Genomic DNA, 22,220 nt, shown 5'->3' with positions numbered 1-22,220 from the left:
AGAAGAAGAGATTGATGGTATTCATGAAAACGTCGGGTTGGATATTCATGAAATGACGGATTTTTTTAGGAACATGGAATTGAAGATAGAAGGAAGAGAGTTATTGCTGTACATGTACATAACTTGCCCTCGATTGAATAAAATCAAATATCTAATATATATATATATATATATATATATATATATATATATTGCAGCTTATTAGAAACTAACAATACATCTGTGTGAGAATGTACGGGAGAATAACAAATGACGCGGAGAGCTTTCTTCTGCAAAAGGGACACTCTATTCAATAAATTCTTGTGAGTGTTGCTCCAAACTACAGCTGAACTAATACTCCATAATTAAGGCAAGACAATATCAATGACGAGTATAATACATTTAATTTTTTTTTTTAGGAAAACGTAATTTTAGTCTATTCATAACGCTTGTATTACGTGAAACTGTGTAACAAATTTAATCAGTTTGTAATTTCCCAACTATCTACAATAACAACAAGACATTTACAATATGATACTCTTTCTAAATGAGAGTCATTCAAAACGATGTCTGCACTTAAAGTGCCAACAGCATTACTAAAAAACATGACTTCGTTTTTTGAACATTCAACGATAACATGTTAGTTCTGACCCAATTTGTTACTTTTTCAATTCGCTATTAACTTTTTGTACAAGAACACGTCAATATCATGAGCAAAAAAACAAACAAACAAACAAACAAACATTAGTATGGTCGGCAAAATGTATAAAGGAAAGTACTTCAGATACTTGACAAAAATCATTGATATAAATGCAGAATAATCACGGCCCTGACAGACTTTCCCGAGGAACCCCGCATTTGACTTTCCCAATTAATGAGTTATCATCTTAACAAACTGTAACAAACTGTATTTTACCAACTAAATAACTCATGAGCCACTCCAAAATCTTTCCACATATTCCATAATGTGATAACTTGCAAAGTAAAATATCATGATCAATTGTATCGAAGGCCTTGGAGAAGTCCAAGAAAATACTAAATCAAATGAGAGTGAACATCCGGCCATCATTTCAAGCATGCTTACAATGGCGGCCCTCTGCATTATCGCTTCTTAAATGTAATATTGTTATTGTAATCCCTGCTGCATAGACATGCATACTGTAATATTATATCATTAATTTCCTTTTATATCGTTGTTTATGCAAGTCAAATGACTCTGTTCAAACATACTTTGTATGTTTCCCATGTTCATGATTATGTAATTTATGTATATATTGATTTGCAGAAAATAAAGTATCTATCAAGCATCTTTATTACATGAACCACTCTTTCTTTAAAGAGCATCAGTAGTACTATGTTTCTCACGAAATATATTATTATATGTATATTATATATATATATATATATATATAGAGAGAGAGAGAGAGAGAGAGAGAGAAGAGACGGAACAAACAGATAAAAGATGTGTAGAGATAACAAATCAACCCATCACAACACATCACACCACAGAAACTAGTCACTAAAACAACATTTATGTGTTGTTTTCATTCCAAAATTTGGTAAATCAACATGAATCCCTCCAAAACAATTAATTCTTTAAAAATCAGTGTGGACACTTAGAATTTTCCAAGGCACATTTTCTTAATCCTTATCAGAGTAATAAGTTATGGTTTATAGACGAATTATCATTAAGGAAATGTAACGGACGTGAAAGTTATCTTTGAGTATGAACAGCGTGAACAGCGTGAACAGCAAACATCTCCTCCTCTTTTTGACTACTAGTATCGTCTTCCATGCAGATTAGCGATGCTATCACCATGGCAACAAACATCCAGACAGGAGAAGCCGTAACAGCCGCGTGTCCTGAGCAAGACGCTCAGCTTCAGTTGGTATACTCTCTGGCAACAGCTGCGCAACCTGTCTGTATGTTTCCCCTAGGATTCTTCTTTGACCGGTTTGGAACTCAACTTTCGCGTTTGGTTGTGAGGTTAGTTTCTGTAACTAATTTGTGTCTTATTGATTACATTAATTTTTATTTGGCACACTTTGTAAGAAACACCAGGAAAATACGTAGTGTAGGACTGGATGGTTTACATATTTGTAAACTATTATACATGTTATACCATAACTTCTGCTATCCATTTGGCACTATAATTCCTGTTGAGGGACGTAAATGATTATGGCTGAATTACAAGCTATGGAATCCATTGCCTCATTCTCATGCTTTGAGTTATAGGACCTAAATACATTTGTCCCCCCTTCTCCCTCATGAAAATCATCAATTTATCATATAGACATGTTGACAATCGTTGCGTTATAAGTTCCTCAGACTCTTTTCTTCTTTATTCAGTATCTGAATTATTATAATGACACGTAAAGGCCTTTAGACAACTTTATCACTCTATTTGTGACAGCAGACATACATTGTCGTAGCTCTGTGTGTGTACTTGCTTGTGGGTGAAGGTCTGTGCACTCACCCACACACTCAACCACGTATTTCACACAAACAAAGACACAAAGACAAATTCAAACACATATATGCAAATAAACTTGGCCCGTACCCACTTCAGCAACATTGAATGGATCTGATTTTATTCGGTTCATCGAATACGGAACAAAAGAAAAATATTTCACAGTGCTAAAATCGGAATGAACGCCATAGAAGGTTGCGAGTTCAAGCCATCTTTGTCAGATATACAGTTTTGTATATAAAGGTAATGGAGAGCATGCGTGTGTAACTTCAAGAATTCTGTCCCGTTTAAGCATTCGCTTAGACAAAAAGAAACTAGAGTGTTCATCATAAGGTACTGACGCATTCACCAGTTTTCTGGAATCGGAAGATATCTCGGGATATATACCAAATCCTCAGCAAGTTAATACATTCTCCGAAGTGAAGTGAAAGGACTTACAGTATAAAAAAGAAACACTTCTAAAAAAAAATAAGATAATCCTAATCAACCAAAGCTCTTAATCCCCAGTGGAACTAGCACTAAACTGGGAAACGAAGGCCCATTAGCTGGAAACTTGGCAAATGAGGCCCACGAAATCGACACCAGACAAATAAGACTGACAATTAAGCAGCTGCTGTACCCGTGAAGTGTATTGTCGGTCTCGTGGACCCCCTTCGTGCCTAGTGTCGAACTCATCAACCTTATCTGCCTATAGTGTAGAGCAGGTGGACCGTATAGCTCTTGGGCCTACTTTACTTGATGTCGAACTCTTGGGACTCGGTCACTTTAGTGTCTAGCTCGTGGGCTGCATGACTCGTGGCTGTCGAACTCGTGACGTGCACCAGTAGTTTCTTACTACTTACTATAAAAATCCACTTCAAGTTGCATGCAGTAATTATGATTCTTATACCAAAAAGGCCGACAACAACAGTGCATAACGTAAGAGGCGCGTTGACTTTGCAAATGTTGTTAATAACACACGCATTTACAACATACTATTGTTTATAGTCTTATTGCAAAGCACGATTAATAGAAAATAATGAGTTGTTTTTTTTTTTGTTCATCTGACTTTTTATTGAGCTGATTCATTGAATTACAAGTATTACAGTTGTCATGTGACCTTCGTCCGATAATAGTAGGGTTTTTTTCCAGAGCGAACTTAAGAATTGACAAGATATAAGCCTCAATGTACTTAAATTTGTTCAAGTAACTTTCCTTTTTTTCTCTCTCTCTCTCTTGCAGTGTGCTCACTTTGAGTGGGTACCTGTTGATGGCGTTTAGTTCGGCTGAATATTCGGTTCTCATATTTCCCGCTACCATCCTGTTTACAATTGGAGGCGTCCTGTTGCTTCTATCTAGCATGCAAGTAAGATTCCGAGTTGCAAAATATTAATGTGGAATGTTACAGGTGTATACCAACAGACAAACACACAATTCTTGCAGGCGAGAAAGTGTTAAAAGGGAAGGAATATAATTATGAAGTTTTTTTAGACTGTTAGACTTGCTAATGACTCACACATGAGAGAGAGAGAATAAAAAATGGAGATAGAGAGGGATAGAGAGAGACGAACACATAGGTATTAGTACATGTATGATATCTGGTATGTTCAGGATTTATAATTACAGAATGGACACATTTCGTTTTTCAATATGTTTACACTTCTGACTGTTGGGACTGGCACCTAGGAAATAAAATTTTGCACTTTTTCGTTTTTTTTTTTTTTAATATCCGTTTAAATCCTAGAGAATAGCTTTTCAGTTGCTTTGCTACGAAGGAAAAAGCCGTTATATCGTCAAGCATCCTTTCTGGGTGATAATTGTGACGGTTTATAGTGACCTCGTCTACAGCCACTATGTCTATTTTCCAATTGGTCTACTGGCATATCGTCTATTACCGATTCGTCTAATACCCATTTGGTCTACAACTCGTTTTGTCCAGTACCCATATTGTCTAATAGTCACTTTGCCCACTACCCGTACTGTCTAATACCCAACTCGTCTAAGGAGCATTTCGTCTACAAAACAATTGATCTAATAGCCAAATCGTCTACACTCACAATGTCTATATGCCATGTCGTCTAATATCTATTTTGTCTACTAATAGTTAGTCTACTCCCACCTCGTCTACAAGTCATTTAGTCTACATTCACTTTGTCTAGTTATCATATCGTCCAACCCTTAGTTTGTCCATACCAAATATGGTCTATACCCATCTGGTCTACTCCCAACTCGTCTACTCCCAATTGGTCTACTCCCAACTCGTCTACTACCAACTGGTCTACTCCCAACTGGTCTACTCCCAATTGGTCTACTCCCAACTGGTCTACTCCCAATTGGTCTACTCCCAATAGGTCTACTCCCAATTGGTCTACTCCCAATTGGTCTACTCCCAACTTGTCTACTCCCAATTGGTCTATACTCGTCTATACCCAATTGGTGTACTCCCAACTGATATAGTTTTACTCTCAACAATTTACCCAAACTGATCATTTCCATATCTGGTCATGCTGATAATGAATATACCACTTCGTCTAGTGCCCAGTCCGTCTCACTGTCATGAACTATTCATAACCCTGCCCTTGATTAGCACAAAAATCAATATTAGACTATTCTAGTTGTTAATTATTCCGCACATGCTGAAAATAAAGACATACTAATCAATGGTGAGACATGACTATCCAGTCTACATTCTGGCCGTAAAATAACTAAATAATGATAAACTAGCTCAGTTACAATCCTCCATCACAAACGAATTGTCAGCAACCCCGCCTTCGAGAAACATTGAGCCATTTCCATAATCACATTATTTTGGGTCAATTTGAAAATAGGTAGCCTCAGGTAAAACAAACCGTTATGTTAGTACTATTCTCGATGTTACATTAGGGCGCAATTCCACAAAATGTTACCAACAGGATAAACATAATGTAGAGCCATTATCACACCCTTGTATTTGAAGAAAATGATTTTGAAACATGACGATGACCTCAATATGCATCTCTCACGACTAAGGATGGATACTCCAAAGCATTGTAAACAAAAATTGAATCCAGATTCCACATGGAATGGCGCTAGTCACATTTTACTGTTTCCTTGAATATCAAGTTTTAATGCATTTAAATCATGTGTTTACAAATGTTATTGTGAACTTAATTTTGATCAATTTTCAAAGATATGCTGAACAGATTTGAATACTTGGTGGCGGGGCACCTTTGAGCTTATTTAGGGTTCCTCGTGAAACGTGTATTGAGTACATTGCAGGCAAGTAAATTATTCATCTTAGTAGTAGCTATATACTGTACATGAATCATATTTTTGTGTATATGTTTCAACCTTTTTTTGTGCATTTAACCGTTTACATACATCAGTACGTGGCAGACAGAATAAAGAATACTGATAATGTACCTGATTGTGTATCAAAGTTGAATGGATGGAGTGTTGAAGTTTGGACATATAAATGCTGCATGATTGCTTCTGATATAAATTACACATCCACCACAAAAATAACACAGCAAGTTTTTCACACTGTGACATTATCTTTTTTTCCTAAAAAATTGTCATAATTAGAACATAAAAATTTAAACCAAATGGGGCACCAAGAGTGTTCAACCTATTTCACTGGGAAAAAAGAAACTGGATGAAGTAGACTCAAATAAAAAAAAAAAAACTATAACTAGTAGTAGACCAGTTGGGAGTAGACTAGTTGGCAGTAGACGAGTTGGCAGTAGACGAGTTGGCAGTAGATGAGTTGGCAGTAGACGAGTTGGGTGTAGACCAGTTGGGTGTAGACTAGTTGGGAGTAGACGAGTTGGGAGTAGACCACTTGGGTGTAGACGAGTTGGGAGTAGACCAATTGGGAGTAGACGAGTTGGGAGTAGACCAATTGGGTGTAGACCAGTTGGGATTAGACCAATTGGGAGTAGACCAGTTGGCAGCAGACCAGTTGGGAATAGACTGACTGGTTATTAGACTAATTGACTATTAGACAATGAGTTGTAGACCAATTGGCTATTAGACAAAATGAGCTGTAGACTATTTTATTCATAGACCTTATGATTAATAGACGAAATGGTCAATAGACATAATGGGTGTTAGACGAAATGTGACTTAGACAAATTGGACATTAGATAAAATGGCTAGTAGACGAAATGACAATTAGACTAATTGGCATATAGACAAAATGGTTGGTAGACGAGTTGGTAGTAGACGAAGTGAGTTTAGACGAGATGGCATTAGACTAGGTGGACAGTGGACAGGGTGGTTGTAGACGAGGTGCCAATTGACGACCCCTGCAATATTGAACATGCTATCATGCATACATTGTTTAACCAGGGAAAGTGATCCGTCTCAAGAAGATATAACTGGACTCCATGGAAGAACAGCTGGTGCAGCTGAATATGGGCTATGGACAACTGAGCGAGCCTTCTTTTCGGATGGATGAGATGAGAGATGAAGCTCTGAAAATGTACAAAAATTTTCTTCGCAATTTCAGGGGGCAGTGTGCGCCATCTATTTAAGTGAAAATCAGAGGTCTCTCTTGAATGACATCATGCTATGATATTGAGAAAATGTTGATGTTAATCGAACCCGAATCGAACAAAATGAATCTTGAAAGATAGGGCAAACAGTCGTATCAAATTAGTTCTTTGAATAACAACATAAACACACACACACACACACACACACACACACACACGCACATACGAACTCGCCTGACATCATACCCGCACCTATGAGAATTATCTCTTGTTTTGTGGTTTATTATCTTTTAGGTTGGCAATTTGTTTCCATCACAGCGCTCTACAGTTATTACCATGGTCAGCTCCATGTATGGCGGATCTGTGATCATTTTTCTCATCCTGAAGGTAAGAACTGTGACAAACTGATTTATTTGTCTACTCGTTTGCTGGGTCCCATTATCAGTCTCTGTGTGTGTGTGTGTGTGTGTGTGTGTCAATTCGTCGGCGGTCTTCTGAACATCGTAAATAATCGTATATCCCGATTTTCAGTCAAAATTTCGACTTTGAGATTTATTTTTTAGCCATTTCGATTGTAGACATTCCGTTATACATATCGTGAAATTTTCAGTTTCTAATTCGATGTAATTCTTGTGTAATCATCACCTTTATAGAGTCCTAGCCGTCCTGTCCTATATATACGACGGTGTGGAGACTGCAAACACAGTGCGTGCGGTTAACCAAACCGTCGTATGTCGGGCGCAGTATTACGACGGATCGATGACCGCATGTACTGTGTGCGCGGTCAACAAAACTGTGGTTTACATGGTAAATGACAGCGGTCTTTGCAAACCGAAAAGAAAACCAATACATGTAGCTCTCTTGCGATTCCTCGCATAATTCCTTACAATACAATTCGACGAAAATTTCCTACGTTAGATTAAGAATGATAAAAGTCTGTCGAATTAATGGATATTGTCTACAAGCGTGTTGAGAAATGACGCCAGCATTGAAGTGGCGTTGCAGTTACCGTATTCAAGAGATGCATTTCACAGGTAACGGATTAATTTACTTAAAATGCACTTATCTTCTTTTGGTGTCTAACACACGCACACATACATAGTCATAATTATATATTGCTGGTATGTTACATATACGTGTGACCCGCCACGACAAAAGGATCCGAAAGTCGCTGACGGCTGAGCCGAGAAAATCAAGTTTGAAGTCAGGTCATCAAAATCGGTCAAAACCATCAAATTTCTGCTTTGGCAAAATTCGGCAGTCTAATGTTTCGTCTATCATCTGCTGAAATTTCGTAGCTAAATGATCAAGGGAAAGGCTAGAAATTAGCGTTTTTTCTGAGCCATGATTTCCGACTTTCAATGGAAGAGAAACGTGTACGAAGATTTGGATTTAGCGCCGCAGATAGACTCCGCCCCTAGCAACGAGGGAGTGATCTTATTGGTCAGTGCGTGGCACCCTGGTTACTGATTGCTCGTCGTGCGTAGACCGCTGGCGCTATTTAAAGTTTGAATGAACATTGCAGAGGTTGCTAGGACTCAAAGAGATTTTTCTCCTCAAAATCTCTTTGCTAGGACTATAGCTCCTAATCATGCTGATGTCAAGAGGTGAAAACTGTCTTACCTTCTCTTGATCACGACTGCGTCGGAAGGAAAACTTTAATAGAGGTAGTTTTCTCAAAACGCTGATTTCCTCTAACACTCCAGCGGCATGCTCTCATAAAATCATCGATATCTCCGCAACCGAGTACTTTTATGAGTCGTGTTATATATGAAATAAAAGCAGAAGAGTAAGGGAATAATGCCATGTCATTTTCAGAAAATCGACCTTCCCCGACTTTCGGATCCTTTTGTTGTAGCGGTGTGTGTGTGTGTGTGTGTGTGTGTGTGCGCGCGCGCGCTTGTGTGTGAGATGCACATTATCATGCATACGACAGAGAGAGAGAGAGAGAGAGAGAGAGAGAAGGAGAAAGGAAAACATTAACCTTTAGTAATTTTAAAGAACAAGCGTTATTACTATTCCATTTCAATTTGATTTTATTGTCCATTTCTGGAATTTGTTTAGGCTGCATGCATAGGTACACATTGCATCTGTACATACATAGAATTTATAGAGCACAGGTATGACATGGATAAATGTATTTAGAAATGATAGACACACAAGATTATATATATACAACAATGTAATATCAAAATCAATGTCAGAGATACATGGCATTTGAGGTAATATAAATCTGTATACTATAGTAATTATGATGAATTCAACATCGTGTTGGATGTGATGTGCGTGCATGAGTGCATGCAGGTGTGTAAATGTGTGTCAAATTGATAATGACTATAATTATGAAACTTTCAAAAAGAATATAAGGGAGTGTATTTTGTGTGTGTGTGTGTGTGTGTCTGTGAGTGATTGAATAAAAGTTCTGAAGGTTTATGCGTGATTGTGTATGTGTGTATGTGGTAATAAACGTAAAAGCAGATGGGTGTATATACTTTGACAAAAAAAAAAAAAATGTATACCACATCACGATCGTAATCATTCTTCTCCTGAGTCAAATTACAAAAAATGAATTTGACATTGGATGATAATTCATATTCAAAATAAAAAAACAATATCAATATGCGTATATTACATAATAATGCTACAAAATTGTATTTCTTGAAAGTAAAGATCATTGACCATATATTGGCCTTGGAACTTGACCAATATTCAAACTTACCGGATCTTTAAGTGATGTTTCCGTGGTGTGAGTTTCATATAGTCATAGCTCAAATCTGTGTAAAGTTATTAAGAGTACACCACAATAATAATGAGTACAGTGCTTATCAGGGGAAGTTCATTAAAGGGAACATATAGTTTTGGTTGAGACTTATCTTCATGTTCATAGCATTTTTTTCTTTTGGTTAGATAATGAGAAATCTCTTATGAAATATGAAAGAGCATGTAATTCCAAGAAGGATTCAATTCCGGTTATATGATGAAAATTGGTCTTGAAATGGTTAAGATATCCAAAACAAAAAAGCGATCCTAACAAAATTGACAGGCCACGGCTTTTATTAGGATCTCTTTGTTTTACCATGTTTTTGGATATTGCAGTCATTTCAAAACCGATTTTCATCAAGCAAACTTTTGATTCCCCTTAGAATTGTATGCTCTTTTACATTTCATAGGGTGGTTTCTAAATATCTCGCAAAACGATACAAGCTGAATCCTCACCTCTACCAGTACTGTACAGTCCCTTTAATATTTTCTCCTATAACCTTTGTCAGACTTCTCCTATTTTCACCTTAACCGGCAACGTCAGTTTATGTGCATGGGTGTGAGTTAAGTGGTCATATCTCAGATGTGTGGAAAATTATTGAGAGTACATCAAAATACTGTGAGTATACAGTGCTTATTAGGACAAGTTCATTGACCTTTAGACTTTTGATCTTATCGGACTTTACCCATATTCGAACTTGACCGATATTTTTAGGTTATGTACCTGTGATGTGAGTTTGGTGGTCATAACTCAATCCTGTGGAGAGGTAGGAGTACACTACTCAGTAATATAATGTGAGTACAGTGCTTATCAGGGGAAGTTCATTAGCATTTTGATCTATGACCTTGTCAGACTTTACTCATTTTCAGCTTGACCGGCATCTCTCCTAAATTGTCTTAATGTACCTGTGGTGTGAGTTTGGTGGTCATAACTCAAACCTGTGGAGAGGTAGGAGTACACTACTCAGTAATATAACGTGAGTACAGTGCTTATCAGAGGAAGTTCATTAGCATTTTGATCTATGACCTTGTCAGACTTTACTCATTTTGAACTTGACCGGCATCTCTACTAAATTGTCTTAATGTACCTGTGGTGTGAGTTTGGTGGCCATAGCTCAAATATGATGTGGGAATTTATTGAGAGTACACCACAATTGTGAGTACGACGGTGCTTATCACACTCTAACATCATCCGGGTCAGTCTGACCCGGAAAAGGGGCCTGTTGGGGCCACACTCTGTTCCGGGTTAGAAATGACAAGGAATGGGGTCAGATATGACCCCATTCAGAGTCATGAATTGGGTCAGGGTGACCCCATTCCGGGTACTTCATGACCAAATTCCAAGTCATTTTTTACCTGGAACAGAGTGTGACCACAATGGACCCTTTTCCGGGTCAGTTCTTACCCGGATGTTTTTAGAGTGCAGGGCAAGTTCATTGACCTGTAGACCTTTGATCCTGTCGGACTGCACCCATAATTACATAAACATGACCGACATTTTTTAGGTTATGCGCTTAGAAACGTCAGTATTAAGCGCTATATAAATGTTATTTTATTATTATCATTATCATGTAACTGTCGTGTGAGTTTGATGGACATAGCTCAAAGCTGTGGAAATTTATTGACAGTACACCAGAATGTTGATGTCGCCGCCGCCGACGATGACGACGGAACGCGACGCCGATATCTCGCTTCCGCTACAAAAGCGAAACAAAAGTACTGTATTACAATCTGAGCATTGTCCCTCAGTCTGATTGCACTATAGGCAAAGACTAGATATCTACTTCACAGTTGTTGGTTTTTTATTTCTTGTTTGTTTGTTTGTTTGTTCTTTAGATAGTTCATGAGGCTGGTTTTGCCTTCGACGTATTCTTTTTCCTCATGGCGGCATCCGTCGTTCTCATGGGTATTAACACCGCGCTCTGTCTCCCACGCACGTTAATTCCTGGGCCGTTGCCAAGCAACTACAGACTTCCCGGATGCAGGGGGCTGAGAGAGCATTCGTCGGACGATCACCAGGCACACGTGGTAACTGCGAAAGAGAAGAACGTATTTGTCAACGAGGCATACGAAATTGATGAAGAAGGGGAAAAACATGGAGAAAAGGTCGCAGTAAACGTTGACCAACCTAGCAAAGATGACATCAGCATTCAAGAGACGACCTCTCGAGGAAGTGGCGGCATTAATGTCACGAAGACGATGGGAGCAGCTAATCAAGAAGAGACAAGACTGGCGAAAAACAGTAAGTTCAACCACAAGACCTACCTGTTCTCATCAGTTTTTTTTTTCTTAATAGCTTTCAATTTTATAGTTCTTCCTTATTTATCCGTTATATCACCAACGCATTTGTGTGGATGCCCCTGAAAGCAAGTAAATTCCCAATTACCAAAGGTATTATAAACGGTGTTTGCGTGTTTTTCCTATTGTTTTGGTGCTTTGTGAAATTCTGGACGTGTGATTAGTATCAATTCATTTCACAGAGTTAAGTTGTAGAATCATGATTTCAAGTTGCTATCGCAGTGGTGATTCAACATTTTGAATGCGTGCTCATAATATAAGGAGATACTATCGTTTTGTAGTCATAGTTTATGCAATTTAGATTTGTAACTCTAAAAGGCATAATCTGAATAGCCTACTATTTTAAAATAAGCATAGGATTACCACCACTTTGAGTTCAATTGCACCTTCAAGAATCCGTAGCATTGATGAATTAACTCTTAAATGCTAATGAAACCCATAATTATTTACATATGGATTAAGTGAATACAGCAATATTAGTAGAATACATTTCATTTTTTTTTTCATTTCAATTTATTTTCATATTTCTCACATGTATCACAATATAAAGTAAATTGATACGAAATTCATACAGAACATAATTCAAATTAGAACTTCACCGGAATGTTCAAAAGTTTGTCTTGGTATACACAAGGTCTGTATACATGCGAGTTAAACTGAGATCATAATGCGAAAAATATTATGGGGCCTGCGTAAAAGCAAGCTTGTATAGAGCCGCAGGTCCCGTGATAAAATCAGATTAGGGGAAACATAAGTACAGATATTTTTTTTTTTAGACCATACTGTATCTAGGGGATCCGATTAAAACGAACAAAGATCAAATCAAATAAGTGTTACTAAATAAAATACAGAATAAAATACAGAAAATACATCATTGAAAGTTTGAGGAAAATCGGACAATCCGTTCTAAAAAAATTATTACTGACTTTTTAAATTTGGCGACGAAACCGTGCTGCGGACACTCAAGCAGCGTAATCCACAGAACTCTTAGTGGCGCACGCACAGATTTTGATCAGCATTTGCGCACAACTCGCATCGTTCAAATCTGGTATTTTGACTTCTGCAGCGATGATCATTTTTTTGTTTGTTTTGTTTCGTGGACATATCGCGAGGACTTCCTATTGACTTGTCTTGTGTACATTTCTGCAGTTAAGCATGCACTCTACGTGAGTATAATGTACGAATATCATCATGAGGTTTTTAGGTATGTTGTGGTTTCGCGGTGATGGCGAAAAACCCATTGGTCTGAAGCCGTGCTTCGTACGGCGTCTGTTCGGGCTAGACATTACTGTGCAGTACAGTATACAGAAAATACAAAGACAACTCCAAGAAATATCGGTTCATATGAAAAGTACACATTCCCTGTTCTTGTTACCGACGGATATGTCAAGGTAAATGCTATTTCCCCTACCTAATGAAAGAGCTAAGTCTAATGCTCTTTCATTGTGAAAATTATGTTGAATTTTCGTTAAATCTGACTTAAAGGCCTGTACTACTGTGTATGGAGGAAACTAAAACACGTTTAACCTTGCCATGTCTAATCTTATTTTTTCTTTTCTTTTAACGCAGGGAACGAAGAGGACAATTATAATGCCGTTCCGGAACAAAAAGTTGACAATGAACAGAAGCCTTCTGACAAAGAGGGAAAGAAAATGGAGAAGAAAAACGCCCTGGGATACGGCTCTCTCACATCATGCATCTGCTCCATGCCGTTCTGGTTGATTCTCGTCTGGCAAATGTTTCTGGAGCTGGACCTACTCTTCATGTTCGGCACTATCAACTACGTCATAGAAGAATTGGCCGGAGGGGATGACGACGTGGGTATGTTTCATTTACTCTTTATACACCAGTACCGTGAATAAGTAAAGGAGCAAGGATGGAGTACCGCATTGCCCCAATCGGTTCCTTACGCACACAGACACACACAGACACACACATACACACACACACACACACACACACACACACTCCCGACACACAAAAATATACAAAAAAATACACACATATAAACGTCCAAACAAAAAACCCCGCAAGGCATCGAATTATTAGTTGGTTTGTGGATTTATGGAAACTCAAACGTTGATGAAGGTAGTGATTAGTGGGGTGCTGTTCGTTATTCCTAAGGTTCGTTATTCCGACGGTTCGTTAATCCGAAAATGAAAAAGGGTTCGTTAATCCGAACATTTGTGGCGTTATTCCGAAGGTTCGCTATTCCGAAGGTTCGTTAATTCGAAAATGAAATAGGGTTCGCTATTCCGAAGGCTCGTTAATCCGAAAATGAAATAGGGTTCGTTATTCCGAACGTTCGTTGATCCGACAATAAAATATGGTCCGTAACGAACCTTCGAAATAACGAGCTTTGTTTCACTTCGGAATAACGAACCTTCGGAATAACAAACCTTATTTCGTTTTCGGATTAATGAACCTTCGGAATAAAAAACCTTATCACATTTTTGGATTAACGAACCTTCGGAATAACGAACTGTAACCGATTAGTGTGGGGATGATGGTGAATGATAAGTAATTGTGTTGAGTTTGATAAGGATGAAAATAATGACAACGATGAGGAATATTGTGGGACATCGAGTGAAGATTGCCCTTCTCTTGGTGATGAAGACAGATGTAAGCAGAAGCAGACTGATGGTGACAATGACTAGATGGAATAGAGAAACAAGGATGAAGATGGATATTCTCAAAAATTATGGGGTAGGTGGTCATGATGGTGAACAACAAGAATGACAATGAAGATACCAACATAATCTCTTAGACAAAGCTCACAGAATAAAATAAATTAAAACTCTTGTTACCTGCACTTCTACCTAACAGTCTTTCGTCACCTTAAAAAAATACCCTGTACTTGCATCCTCTGCCTTGAAAATAATCGTTCTACTTCTGTGCTTTCTTTCTTCTTTCTTTCTTTCTTTCTTTCTTCTCCATCGCCCACGGGAATGGCAGTGAGCTCCTACCTGAATGTGTTCTCTATCACCCAGATCATGACAATAATCGTGGGTCCGTTGAGCGGACTTCTGATGGACCGCAACAAGTTGTGGCGATCCTGCCGCGACAAGGGTGAGTCCATTATCATGAATAACCTTTCTGGGCTGTAAATAGACCAGTATCACCATTATGATCGCCACGCAAATTCATTACAGCTGACAACGTTTTTACAAGATAATATGGACGGAATAGTTATCATTTTCGAAGGTAACTCGTCACCTTATTCCGGACACTTGAATGCTTTGTTACTTTGTATTGATGAGGGTATGCAGATTAATAATACGTGTATATTGCACTGACATGAATGAATGAGTACGTTCTCAATTTTGTAACTCGTTGTAAAAGGCGCAATTTAATTATAAGTAATGCTGTTTTGGTATAATCTGACAGTGATCTGATAATCATGGCGTTCCTATATGACCGTTCTATATACTCCGAAGTCAGTTTAAGAAGAACTCCTAGAATAGTGTATTCACATTTAATCTCGACTCATAGGAATGTTTTTTAGTTCTTCTAATTTCATAATCAAACCATCATTTTTCTAACTTCAATACTGAAAGCCTCATGTTATGATATCCAGCGTGCTTGTAGTGAATTGTGGTTATTTTCCATCAAACGGCAGGCTCGGCATGTACGTACCATTACAAAACTCTCAGTTTACCATAAGCAGGTATAGAGTGAGCACAATTTTTATAGAAAATAATGATGAACTGAAATATGTTTCAATAAAGCGACATGACGCAGTCCTTGTTCACACAGACGGATCACCCGAGAGAAAAACTTTTACTGACCTCCAAGACAGCTGCCTGCCCCTGGCCGTGACCAGCCTGGCTTCGCTCGGCTACTCGATTTGTCTCCTCATCCCCAGCCTCGAACTTCAGTACCTCACATTCGTCTTTATCCTTCTTACGCGCCCCTTCCTCTTTGGCATCGGGTCAGCTGTGACCGCACTTATGTACGTACTAAAAACGACTGCCAAGAAATATCATTATGTTCAGTAATTGTAGGACAAGGATTTATCATAGATGGGTTTTTGTGCCTGGTCTCAGGTAAAACGACTACAGTTCTTCTAATGCTTGTAAAAAAAAAAGACCCTTTCTATTATATCTAGTAAATGTCCTGATAGGGCTGTCCTATTTCTTTTCTTGCTTGTGTTTGTGAGCATTCATGCAGTGATTACTTTAAAAGTGAGGGAGGGCGATCAAATTGTATACAAAAGTTTAGATGCATGGTGAATTTTATGATCGTGTTATGTATAGGGATGCACACAAATCTAATGTGAGACATGCAAAATTCGCCTGTACTCATCAATTTTTGAAAGATCCATGTGGCTGCCTTTCTTAGGTGCACCAACCAGAAAGGGTCAAACAGTATTGCCTTGAATATACTAGTCTGGCGTGCTGCACCCTACATGTAGGTTGGACGGGCGTCACTGGTCCTCATCCAGCCCTTTCCTCTCGTGTGCTGGCTCCAAGCGCCATACCCAGGGAAACCGCTTCAGCCGGCGCGCCGCGGCGAGCTAAACTACGCGAGGAAATGATGTCGACACAGCATCACTGGGCGAGAAGCTTCAACAGGAGTTACTGCATGGTCGGCGCGGAAGGGCACTCGGCGAGTGCTCAACGGCCACGTGTCCAGAGCCAAGGCGAGCCTATAATGGGGGATTTATCGGGTGTGGCTAACAGTCTGGAAAGGTATGGGCTCCCACAGACACATTGTCCAAGACACGCTACATGGAGATGAAGATGATAGCCATTTCTCAATTCATACCGTATCTGTCGTCATCGCCCGGATCATCAAGGACCGCGCCTACTGCTGCTCATCAGGGCGGAGGTGGACAATTTCATACTGATGTACCAACAAACAAGATCCGTGCCAGAAACAACATCATCATTGGCACATGGAATGTTATGTCACTAAGAAACCTGGCAAGTTGGAACTATTGACACAAGAAATGGACAGATACCACCGGCACATTCTAAGTTTCAGTGAAGTGAGATGGAAGAACATTGGAGAAACGCTAACCTATGACGGACACAGCATTTATTTCAGTGGTAATATGGACAAGCATGAGCAGGGTACTGGCTTCCTCATCAACGAGGAGATTCTTAACACCGTCAAGGGATGTCGACTAGCTTCAAGTCGGCTCATTACCAAAATGACCTTCTTTGTGTTTTGTATTTTTGCTATTGTACACTGTATTTGACTTGTACCTCGCTCGGGTGATCACGCAACTCTCCAAAAGTTTTGTGCCGCGGACATTGTTGTCTTTGTCTTTTTGTTTTAATTCTTCGACGTTTATATTACCGCAATTCACAAAATTCCTTTCAGTTGTAAATATCAAGTAAGAATTAATCTCACATGAGCATCAGGGAATCTACACCCTACAAACAATGCTTCTATGTAGATTCCTCAATTATTTCACATGTTAAAATTGTCTGAACTGCTGTACTTGACAATTTATTCATCCACGCTTTTGTATTGTTATGTTTATGGCTTATTTATTTGTTAAAATGTGGAATATGGACCAATAAAAAACAAAACAAAACAAAATACACACACACACACACACAAATCCGCTTGAGGGCAAGTACCTCTTCCAACATCACTATCATCCAGGCATGTGCACCAACATCAAGCCATGATGATGCAGAGGTAGAGGGATTTTATGACCAGTTGCAAGAAAACCTTGAAGAAACTCCCCCAAGGGAAGTAATTTTGCAAGGTGACTGAAATGTCAAAGTAGGTGAAGACGCTTGGCAGGTTTGGAAAGGCACACGTGGCTGCTATTCCAATACAGGAACAAACGACAAAGGCTTAAGACTTTAGAAATTGCTAGCTACAACGACTTTAGGCTGATGAATACATTTAGCTCCCACAAACTTTAAGGAGGATGCTGGACCTGGCATAGCTCAGACGGACATATCCACATCCAAAAAGACTACACCATGGTAAAGAAGCGTTACAAGTTGTGCGTGAATAATGCCAAGACACGCTTCCTGGTGCTGACATTGGAACCTTGGAAGTGACTATGACCTGGTGTTGATGAGCTTCTGAATCCGACTTAGAAGATCAAACGACAAGGTCCCCAAAGGATAAGGTTTGATGTTGAGAGACTGAAGGATCTAGGTGTGGCAGAAGCGTTTGAAGCCAGGAGAGGCGGGAGATTTGCTCCTCTCAAAATACTTGACACAGATGACACATATGACCCTGACGTAGACACACTGATTAACTCCTTCAACCTAGCAGTGACAGAAACAGCCAGTGAGATCCTTGTTAAGCATCGACCAATGAAGAGGAGGCCATGAATCACACCTGAAATTCTTTACGCGACAAACGAAGAGAATTGAAGAAAAGGAAGAGAGAGACAGAAGGGGCAAATCAATATAAGGTAATCTCCCAGAAAATCAAGGAAAGCACGAGGAAGGCAAAAGAAACGTGGATCGGAGAGCAATGCCAGGCTTCAGATGACGGTTTAAAGAAAAACAGTAGTAAGAAAGCATTCCGACTGGTAAAGGAACTAGTCAACAACAATCAACAAAGGTCTACAGCATTAATTACAAGAAAGGAAGGGGAAGACTCTAACGGAAGAGCAGGAAATTCTTGGCAGGTGGACAGCGTACTGTAGAGACCACACAATGCCAGTGGAAACCCAGGAGTGCTGAACGTCCCCTTTATGACCAAGACCATATCATCAGAGAAGAAGTAGAGGCACATGTGAAATCTTTATATAGAAGGGTAATTCACCAGGAGTGGACAGCATTCCAGCTGCATGAACCGGTCCAAGCTGGTGGTAAAGACATGATAATAATGTTTTACTAAAGAGCTGCAAACAAGATCTGGCAGACAGGAGAATGAACTTGGACACAGCAATTCATGGCGATTACGTACCCTGCACAAGAAACGTAACCTTCGGCGTGGCCAGAACTATCGCACAATTACTAAGTAGCATGCATGATTTCTCATCCAATCAAAGTCAAGCTGAAAATTCTGCTTAAAACCGCCTGAAGCCACAAGCGAGGTTAATCATTGCGGAAGAACAGGCTGGTTTCATAGCTGGACCCAGCACCACAGAGCGAATCTTCAATCTCAGGATAATTTGCGAGAAGTACCTCCAACATCACACCACCAAGACCTCTACCATGTCTTTGTAGACTTAAAAAAGAGTCTTCGAAAACATCTGGCATGCAGTCCTATGGGCCACCATGAGGCTTTACAACATCAATGCCAACCTGATCAGAGTCATTGAACAACTGTATGAAAAGGCTATCAGTGCAGTCTACTACATTGGCAGCATAGGAAACTGGTTTAGAACGACAGTTGGTGTCAGACAAGGCTGTCTGCTCTAGCCCATCCTCTTCGAACATCTTTTTGAAGAGGATCATGACAGATGTACGGCATGATCATGAGGGAATCGTCAGTATTGGAGGCAGAGTAGTCACGCATCTACGTTTTACTGACGATATTGATGGTTTAGCTGAAAAGGATGAACTAGCAAGCCTGGTAGAACGCCTGGAAAGGACCTCGACCGCCTATGGAATATGGAATCAGTGCCACCAAAACCAAACTAATAACAAACACCAAAGGCATCAATCTGGACGTTAAAGTCGGAAGTGAAAAGCTGGAAAAAAGTGCCAAGTTTCAAATACCTGGGGGCAATTGTCACAGACTAAGGTTCAAAGCCAGAGGTAACCGCCAGAATTACACGGTCAACAACAGCATTGACAAAGCTTATAGGATCATCTGGATTGATAGGAACATCACAATAAAGTGAAAAATCAGACTAATTTTCTTCTCATTATTCCTGTATGCATATGAGACATGGACCCTAAACAAAGACCTAGAAAGGAGAATAAAGACCACAGAGATGAGACGCTAGCGCAAACTAATTGACATCTCCTACAAAAACCACATTACCAATGATGATGTAAAAGACCGAGTCGAGCAAGCCAGCGGGCCCTTTGAAGACCTAATGTCAACCGTGAAAAAAAAACAAACAAACAAACAAACAAACAAACAAACTGCAGTCTGAAATGGTGTTGGCACGTAGTGAGATCATAGGGACTGACCAACACAATCCTACAAGGCACAGTGAGAGGAAAGAGAGCACCCATATGGTCTTCTCGACTACGGGATATGTGAGATGTAAGATGTAAGATTTATTATACTCGTGTTCATTCATGTGTATGAAAATTATTCAAACGTGTGTTCATATATATAATATATATATATATATATATATATATATATATATATATATATATGTGTGTGTGTGTGTATATGTATGTATATATGTAAATCATTATGTACACTAATAATTAAGCACGTGCAAAAAAAAAGGACAATCCATAAAGAGCATTAAAGTAAAGCTTCAGAAGTAAATCACCTTCCATCTTAGTAGCTATTTATGGAATTCCTGGTATATATTATCTTCAAAGGGATGATAATATTATATAGTATTGGTCGCGATGAGGATTCAGCTTTTGCCAGATACTTAGAAACCATTTCATGAAATGTCACAAAGCATAAGCATAAGAAGAGCAATTCAAAGTGTATTCAATTTAAAAAATGGTTTTGAAATGGCTGAGCTTTCCAAAAACAAAGTAAAACAAAACGATCCTAATGAGAGGTGGGTCCCATCTTTTCTTAGGATCATTACTTTATGGATATCTATTTGTTATACCGAAATTTCGACAAAATGACAGAAAACTGCAGATCAGGAAGACTTCGTTATAACGAGAATCCACGTTACATAAGAAGCCTATTTCTTTCTAAGTCTTTCCCTCAGACGGTAAAAGTGTATATGATCATTAATTTCAGCTTTGGAAAATCATGCATTGTTACTCCACAGCTTTCCGGCCGAGCATTTCGCCAGTGTGTATGGTGCCATCAGAACTCTGAGCGGCATTTTCTCCTTTCTCCAGTACCCGATCTTTATCGTTCAGCAAAATGTCCTGGACAATAACCCGTTCTATGTAAGTCACTATAAAATAGTGCTGTTATACTCTTCATCCAGGCGAATATCAACCAGATGTGCGGTCTTGAAAGAAGGAGAAGAAAATCGAATGATGAAGAGAAGGAGAAGAAAATCGAATGATGAAGAGAAGAAGAAGTGGGCACAAGACTGAGCGAGGGGAGGTTTAGTGTGTAAATAGTAAGGATGTTATATCTTCTGCAACACTGACTAATGCACGTTGAAAATGGCGATTCCCTGAATTTAAATTCTACAAGTGGAAAGTACTCGGGAAATAATACGTACACATGTCAGAGTGCATGACACATGCATGTGTCTCTAATATAATTATTTTTGTATACGGATGTATACCTGCATGTAACAACATGCATCTGATTATATAATCAGGAATTATATGAATTTTTATGGATAATATGGTATTGTTCACATTCAACTGCACATGTCTTAACGGAGAAACGATTAGAGCATAATTGTGTCTAATGTAACGGCAATGATAATAATCATGATATACACAATTATATGTTTGTATCCATTTGTGTCTGTTGTCTGTTTCTTTATCCTAATGTTTTATAAATAACACATACAGGATGAAAGAAAGAACAATCAATGCGATATCATCTAGAGAAATGTTTACCTGGTTGTGTAACCTCCCGCATCGAGCCATGTAACATACAAATTATTTTATACAAGCCAGTGACTTCGGTGTTTTGTGACTTCCTTGATTATCTGTCGGAATAGTTTTTCATTCATTCGTACACATTTTTGAAATCATATGCATCTATACTGGTAATGATATTGATTGTTATAGCAATGATAGCGTTGAAGAAAGCAATGGCCATATTACGCATGGTGACTATGATGATGATGGCAGTTACGATGGTTATCATTTTTCGTGTCGCTGTTGTTATGTCATTTCATTTTATTTCATTCCTTTTTCTCGCAGATAACCATCGGGTTCATTGCAGCTGACGTCGTGACCCTCGTTCTACCTATAGGACTCTACATCATCGCACGCAGAAGACGCGCTCAAGCCACGAGTATGGCAAAGAAATTATAGTCGGGTGAAAGCTGTGAAGCATTGTCGAATGTCATGGAAGCACAAGTTTGAACAAGAACTCGCATGCACGGATAATATGGCCGAAGCATCATGTCCCAGATCCTGCAAAACCGAATATTCTATCTTTTTTTTTTAACAAGTTTAATATTTGAATTCTTGCCGTTTTCCTAAAGACATTTACATCATCTGAAGGAATGTTTTGTACCAAAAAGCGAGGCTCAAAGATACTT

At 38.9% G+C, this 22,220-nt stretch overlaps 1 protein-coding gene across 1 annotated transcript; it reads left to right on the top strand.

Moving 5' to 3' along the window:
- Window positions 1-1,796: 1,796 nt before the first annotated feature.
- On the top strand, window positions 1,797-21,990 carry LOC140227898 (equilibrative nucleobase transporter 1-like). Its single transcript, XM_072308282.1, has 9 exons — window positions 1,797-1,966; window positions 3,672-3,795; window positions 7,199-7,291; window positions 11,501-11,906; window positions 13,532-13,783; window positions 14,918-15,031; window positions 15,719-15,914; window positions 20,811-20,934; window positions 21,877-21,990. Exons 1-9 carry the CDS (start codon window positions 1,797-1,799, stop codon window positions 21,988-21,990), a joined length of 1,593 nt encoding a protein of 530 aa, XP_072164383.1.
- The last annotated feature ends 230 nt before the right edge of the window (window positions 21,991-22,220 follow it).

This window comes from Diadema setosum, chromosome 4 (assembly GCF_964275005.1).
Source record: "Diadema setosum chromosome 4, eeDiaSeto1, whole genome shotgun sequence".
NCBI classification, from domain to species: domain Eukaryota; kingdom Metazoa; phylum Echinodermata; class Echinoidea; order Diadematoida; family Diadematidae; genus Diadema; species Diadema setosum.
This window is presented reverse-complemented; position numbering and strand designations above follow the sequence as displayed.

Coding starts and splice junctions, on each gene's coding strand:
- LOC140227898 (XM_072308282.1), top strand. CDS start 1,797: ATGGCAACAAACATCCAGACAGGAGAAGCCGTAACAGCCGCGTGTCCT. Junction 15,032..15,718: donor GCGATCCTGCCGCGACAAGG/GTGAGTCCATTA, acceptor TTGTTCACACAG/ACGGATCACCCGAGAGAAAA. Junction 20,935..21,876: donor TGGACAATAACCCGTTCTAT/GTAAGTCACTAT, acceptor TTTTTCTCGCAG/ATAACCATCGGGTTCATTGC.